The sequence below is a fragment of the Styela clava genome, chromosome 2, assembly GCF_964204865.1.
Source record: "Styela clava chromosome 2, kaStyClav1.hap1.2, whole genome shotgun sequence".
Taxonomy (NCBI): Eukaryota; Metazoa; Chordata; class Ascidiacea; order Stolidobranchia; family Styelidae; genus Styela; species Styela clava.
Genome location: NC_135251.1, coordinates 24,199,369 through 24,206,298, shown reverse-complemented (window position 1 = coordinate 24,206,298; position 6,930 = coordinate 24,199,369). Strand labels below are relative to the sequence as shown.

Here is a 6,930-nt window from a genome sequence, read left to right as displayed (position 1 = left end):
CCTAATGCCGTTTCATAGAGATTATTTTAACATCAAAGCTACCAAAAGTATTTTCATACACCCGAAGGTGTTGTATAAAGAAAACAAAGCAGGTAAACAATATTAAACTAGGATTGTCATCAAAACATAAATAAAAGCAATGCTATATCTGAAAGTAGTTTATATTTCGTCCTCATCATCACGAGGCGTTGCCAAATTTTCAACAGTTTAAAAATATTGACCTTCAAATCACGATATACACATGATGTCATATTCTTTTGATTTTATTCATAACAGTGATTAATAAATTTAGGCAAGTAGGACAAGTGAAAACTTATAGGTCAACAGAATGGCCACAGATGCGATTCTCCGAATTTTAGCTCAGACGAATTTACTTTCGAAACTGTAATTTAATTGCAAATTAGCGCTGTTCAGGAATAGTCGTTTGGTTACAGTCGTCAAGTGTAGTATTTAAATGAAATTCGCTTGGTTCGCTTATTGACCATAAATAGATAAGTTGGAAGGTAATACTAAAAAGAACCACTTATTCAAAGGCTACCTCCTTCAAATATACCCCAACTCTCCCTCGCTTTATGCCTATAAGGGCAGATATATTTGAAGTTGGATGAAAAATTTATATTAACCTTCAAAATTAATTCAACTTCAGACGATTCGGTTCATTATTCTTATGATATATATATTAATTTCACTTTATACCTCCCTTTATTGCTACAATGGAATGATTGGGTTTGTTGCGGCTTTTCGATTGATGTCGTAATAAAGTTTCACGAGTTCACAAAGAATCCCGACATTCATTTCTTTAATATCGCTACAGTTTATTTTACCTCAAAGGTAAGTGGTAATGCTAATATGTTCAAGTGTCGGAATTCGTCTGGCCCTTTGTTATTTATTGTTATTAGACAGACCAATCAAAATTTATATCTCACAGCGGGGGTTAAGTTTATCTCTCGGACAAAATTGACGATGGATTTTTCAATGGGCCAATGTTTGCACTTTGCAAAGTAGTCTGTCTGCGTTGCACCAACAAGGAAAATAGAACTTCTGTCAATTTACCGCAGACGCCATTTGCGTTGAGAGTCTACGACATCCGTGGATTTCTGATCAAAGGAAGCCAAAAAACAATAACAAAATTAATATCAAAGGTATTTTGAAGTAATTGAGATGGACACTTTTTAAGTTAAAAAAAGTTTCGATGGTCTTTGTCTGTTGGGTACGGGCTTAATCTTGATATCGCACATAACAATTTTATTCAAAATATCATTCTAGAATTTGGGTTTCGCAGAAGAACTTAAATCCGCTGCCAAATATAATAAAATAAATTTAATTAGTGTGATTAGGCAACTTTTAGGCTTACACCGTACTTCCAAATAAACATTTTATTTGAAGGAGCAGGTGTGAAGTTGGTATGTTGAGTTACGGTACAATCTCAAATCTCTCAATCTCAATCTTAATGCCGCATCTGATATTATTAATACAAGTTTGGCCAAATATATCATCTGGTCGTCTAATTTACTAATTCTATATCTATGGGAACGGTAAATACTCTGGTAGAACAAACATAAGAAGTTTGGACAAATTTTGTCTTTTGTACAATTAGTCTTGACAAATGACATCCTGTATTTTGAACCACCATTAAGCTAATGTATGATTAAACAAATCCAAATAGGTAAAGTCTATTAGAAGTAGTTTTGTGCAGAAGTCGTAAGCGACAAAGTACATTATAAAATTAAACAAATGTCGAGACGTGTACAATAACCGCCGCCTGCTTCCATTATTCCGATATTGAATTTAGTTATTATCTTGAGTAAATCAATGATTTTGTTTAATGCGGATAAATGTCTGAAACCACAACTTACCGGAGAAGTAAAATGCGTTAACAATAGGCGGAGTTGTTTCTCGAGCCTTCTTCCACAAATATGATCCGTTTGAGGAAAGAGTTGTAACTCAATCATAGCTTCACGGGCGGACTTCAATTGGAGAATATACATTAAAAAAAAAAACTCTTGTGGAACGAATCATATACCGACGCAGATGAATAATTGAAAATAGTCGGTGAAATGTGCTTTAATTTTAATCCATCTCCTTTCCGTACACCTATCATTGATTTTCACCAATTACTCATTTTTCTTTTAAATCCGTTCTATTTTATTTCTAAAGCGTTGAACTTGTCTTCAAAGTCGCATTGACAATGTGCTAAGTGACGATGTCAGTGTGATTGTTTATGGATTTAAACACATTTCATCATTTTGTATAAAATCGGTATTGACCTTTAAATCTTTAGACTGGCAGATTAAACGCAAACACGATTTCTTTTAACACAAATCCGCACGACAATTATCGTGACTTCCGACTTTATTAAGGACAATACTCTAGTTTACATTATGTGGTATTTGAATCCTACACAAGCGATCCAGACAACGCTTTTGACAATGAATTTCGGATTGCTACATATCGAAAGATCCTTTCTCATTTGATAAAGAAAATCTTGGTTAGTATATTTTTATAGTGATTTTAAAAATTTGGGACCAAGTTATATTATATTTAAAAATGTAATGTTGTGTATAAAAATGAAATAAACATCGTGATCACAACTTTTATACGTGGTTTTTAGTGTTTTTTTTTTATAACTGATTCCTTTAGAAATATAAAAAAAATAAGAGAAACGCATTGTCGTATACTCCGCAGAGATTATTCTTTTGTGGGGTTTTGTGCTCCTTTGAGGATCAAAGTGTTAGTTTGAACATCCAATCCACGCAGACATATTTGCCATTTGACATAAGTTAAAACAGCACAAAAATTTTATATAAAAAATTACTCAAGTCTGACATCATGCGTATGCGAAATGGACACTATTACAAAAATGCGTATGTATACAAGTACAGTATATATATCATATTCATATCGGTGAATAATTTAGCAATGTTTTTCTAATAGTTTTAAAATCAGTTGCTAACAGCAATCAAGTTGATTCCAGAGTCAATTTTATCACGTATTTTATTGTTTTTATTCTCGTGTTTTACTATGGACAAGGCTCTGTACAGACTGTAGCTAATATCTTTCTACGGGGTACACAAGTTTTCTTTAAAAAAATTTTGAGCTGTTAGATTTTGGTGTAGAAGTGCAAGTTTGCAAAAGGTAAAAAATAAGTATGAAGGTAGCTTACTAGCGCTTACGAACAATGTGCATTTTATTGAATGTTTATTTAAAAAGCTATTTGAAGTTTACGTTATACAAAGCCAGCACGTGTCCATCTAAAACAAATTCTAGCTACTAAAAGACGATCTGGGATAATCACATAATTCTGGAAATTTAACCCTAATCTAACGTATCGTTGTTTTATGGTTTATGAATGGATCACTGCAAAGGCTAATGCGGCTTAGTATCGGCAACTAAGCAGGCTTTGGCATTTGACTTTGGGGATTGAACTCTGTATAGTATAACTTCAATCAACCTGATCGAACTGAGAGGTCTATCACTTCATTTATCGATTTATGTATATATATATATTTACATGTGCATATTTATCCAAGTTAATCATATGAGTCTCATTCAACGTATCGGAAATATCAGGAAAAATATAGATATTGGTATATGTTCTGCAGCAAAAAACAAACTTGAAACTTGTGCGTTCGTTATCCACATCATGAACTGCAATCGATAAACTTTATCAGTACAACAATATCAATACAATTAATATATATAAACAATAATACTATAATAGAGATATAATTTTTAATATGCAGAATACAGAATTGTAAATATATGATTGAAACTAATATTTTGATAAAAATATGACGTGCAATAATACTGTCACTTTTAATCTCAGTTCTTCGTCTTTTAATTCTGGAGTATTACTTAGGCATTTTAATTTTTGCCCCATTACATTGAGTGGAGCAGAATTTTCCGGGAATAATTTATGATGCTTTTTGTATGCAGGCTCGGACAGAAAGTGATCTTTAAATTCCTTCAAGGACAAATAATAATCTAATGTTGGGCCATTCTTTTTTTCTTTCTTCATGCCAGAAATTTCACTATATAAATGGTCGTAACAGCACAGGTCGTCGAAGTTAGGATGGTTTTCACGTGAAAAATAATTTTTAACGGGCTGTTGGTAAAAAGTGTCAAATATGTCGAATCCTGAAACAAATTTTGGCTTTTCATTCCTCTGCGTTACCTGTGTTGGTTGATCATCCACTATCAACTCGCAGTACTCATGGTTGTAAATTGCAACCATGCCATTTTGCTTCAGCACTCGGTTGCACTCACAAACGAAGTCATTGGCATTCATGTAATGCACTGATCCGGCAGCGATAATAAGATCAACAGATCCGTCCTCCACGGCTATTTTATTTTCTTGTCCAACAAAATAGGAAACTTTTGGTGACTTGTTTAACTTTCGAGCATTGTCAATTTGAAACTCACTGGCATCAAAGCCAACAGCTCGATGGAAATATGGCAAGTACCATTTCAAGGAACGGCCGTTACCGCAGCCTGCGTCTACAATCAGCTCCAGCTTGGAATTATCACGCGATGTCATCAGGCGTTCCAAGACGTATTGTGCAACCGCAGCAGGGTAAGTAATATTGTTATTTTTGGCGTAACTCTCAGCAATTTCTGGCTGTTTCCAGAGCTCCATTTTAGTTCAGTTTGGTGCTTTAATTACTTAAATGACGTTACATACAATGTTGCATCTGAAGAGCCGAATGATTGGGATCACTGACTAAAACTAAAAGTGCGTTAGTTTGAATGTAGGAAACGAATGTTAGTTTGGCTATAGAAAACGAATGATTACTAGTGTATATAGTCAGCCCAACACAGGCCGATAAGTCGTCAGTCCTATACGTTATCAATCACGCCACTAATTATTTCAGAGATAATTCGTTCAACATTGGATATTTATCTATCTAAAAATACAGAATATTTCCCAGAAAACCTGTATTGCAGCAGAAATTTTCGAAATGATTTGGGCTAATATTTTCGCTGAAACTAATTCAGAGTGAGGATAACAACCATGTGAAGTCTGAAGTCGGGGAAAATCCGTTTTGAATCGAACATAATATGATGAACTAGCTTATACTCGACAAAGTTAAAATTGATGTGCCAAATCAAAGGTTTGGAATTCAATTACCTACTAAATCACCAAAACATAGCAAAACGTCTTTATGCACCCAATATTAAAAATGTCTGGAATCTACTCTTTAGTCTATACTAAAAACTATCTTTTCTCGCAAATTGTTCATATTCCTGTTCAATGTCGAGTACAAGTGTACTACAGAGCACAATTAATAGTTCATCGTTAACAAGTTGTATATGCTAATTTTGTTGAATATAGTGCACTGCATTAACTGATAGGCCGTAACGACTATTATTGATCATCGAAAACGATTATCTGAGGCTTGTATTCTTGACCATGACATTCTGCAAATTATAGCAATGAACCTTTGCTATATATATCATTAGTCGTGCACGGATGAAAATGCACGAATGACATCATGCTACGCGTATATATTCAACAAGTGTGTTGCATTTCAATGTAATGTTATTGATGTGTAATGGAGATTTACTTATACGCAAACCCTTGCATTAGTTTATATTAAAGAAAGTATTTCTTTATAAAAAAGGGGATCAAACCAGAAAAGTAATATCTTCAACATAATTATAATATTAATTATAAAATGCCTAATTGGAACCATAAACAGACAAAATGAGTCAAAGCAAATATCAATGATCGACTATGTGTACATGCATGTCATTACATGAACGTTGGACATTGCAACTTCGCACATGCTAATATTATTTGCAACAGTATATTTGCACACACATTATAGTTATACCAAACAACAATTCTTAATCAGTCGCAATTGCAACTAGAATATTTATACCTACAGACGCTTGATGTCGTGATCGCTTATTCAGGAACATTTGCTTTTAAGCAGATATGCATCTAGTAAGCTTTGTACATGTTAACGTGAGCATTCTTGGTTATATACTGGTTTTGAAGCTAATATTTCGATACAATTGCGAGGTGTAGTATTACTATCGGTAGAGTTTGCGCGAGACTAACCTCTAATCCTTTCTCAATACCTTTGCCGCTAGTGGATCCGTATGCGTATAATGCAAGGATGATGTAGCAGGTATAAAAATACCATAATATACCATTTAAGAGTTTTATGCTGCACACTAACACAATTATATTTCTTTAAAGTTTCGTCTGACAAAAATCAGACTTCCTCAGGCAATCAGTTTACAACAATGGCACGAAAAGAACTTTCTGAACTGCTGGTCATCAATCAAGTCACTAAATTTCACGTGTCACGTCATTAATATATTACTTAACTCGTTTCACATTAAAACTAATATTGTCGTTGCAATCTGTTGTCTGAGCTACGATGCATCTTTATTTCTCTGAAAATATACCCCCCAAAAAACCTATACTGATTGAAACTTTGAGACCTGCTTCCGCATATCAGAATTTCTTGAAACAGAAAAGATTTGGACTTTTTTTTGGCAAAAGCCATTTAAGAGTACGGAGAACAACGATGGGAGGTCTGAACTTTAGAAACTTTGTTGTAAAACCTATTGAACATGATACAGTGAGGTTATATTTGATAAAGGTATAGCCCCCCAAAACAACAGAAAACTAATGCCCTTATTCGAACGTTTCCTAATTCCCAGTTTTAAAAGCTGAAAATGAAGAGCTGTCTAAGAAAAAGTGTAATAAAGGACACTATATCTGTTAGCAGGACGAGGGCACAGAATGTCACGTAAACCACTGACCTGCCAAAATGTATAACTAATTTGATGTAATATTCGATGGCATTATCAGGATATCTGATGAAAAAATTTACTATTGTTTTCGAATAATTAGTAAATGAAGAATACTATATATGGGTCATGGCCCTCTTTGTGGTTGTGTCGTATCATTGTGGT

General features: G+C 33.9%; 1 protein-coding gene across 3 annotated transcripts; it reads right to left on the bottom strand.

The window, feature by feature from the left end:
• Window positions 1-3,246: 3,246 nt before the first annotated feature.
• LOC120336815 (uncharacterized) lies at window positions 3,247-6,397 on the bottom strand. Of its 3 annotated transcripts, none has more exons than XM_039404591.2 (2): window positions 6,065-6,397; window positions 3,247-4,691 (listed from the first exon to the last, which is right to left on the bottom strand). In XM_039404591.2, the coding sequence occupies exon 2, from the start codon at window positions 4,634-4,636 to the stop codon at window positions 3,773-3,775; it is 864 nt and encodes a 287-aa protein (XP_039260525.2). In that variant the 5' UTR covers window positions 4,637-4,691; window positions 6,065-6,397; the 3' UTR covers window positions 3,247-3,772. The 3 variants fall into 3 exon arrangements, with proteins under 3 accessions (XP_039260525.2, XP_039260524.2, XP_039260523.2); XM_039404590.2 differs by lacking the exon at window positions 6,065-6,397 and adding an exon at window positions 5,883-6,048; XM_039404589.2 differs by lacking the exon at window positions 6,065-6,397 and adding an exon at window positions 5,887-6,048.
• Between the last annotated feature and the right edge of the window lie 533 nt (window positions 6,398-6,930).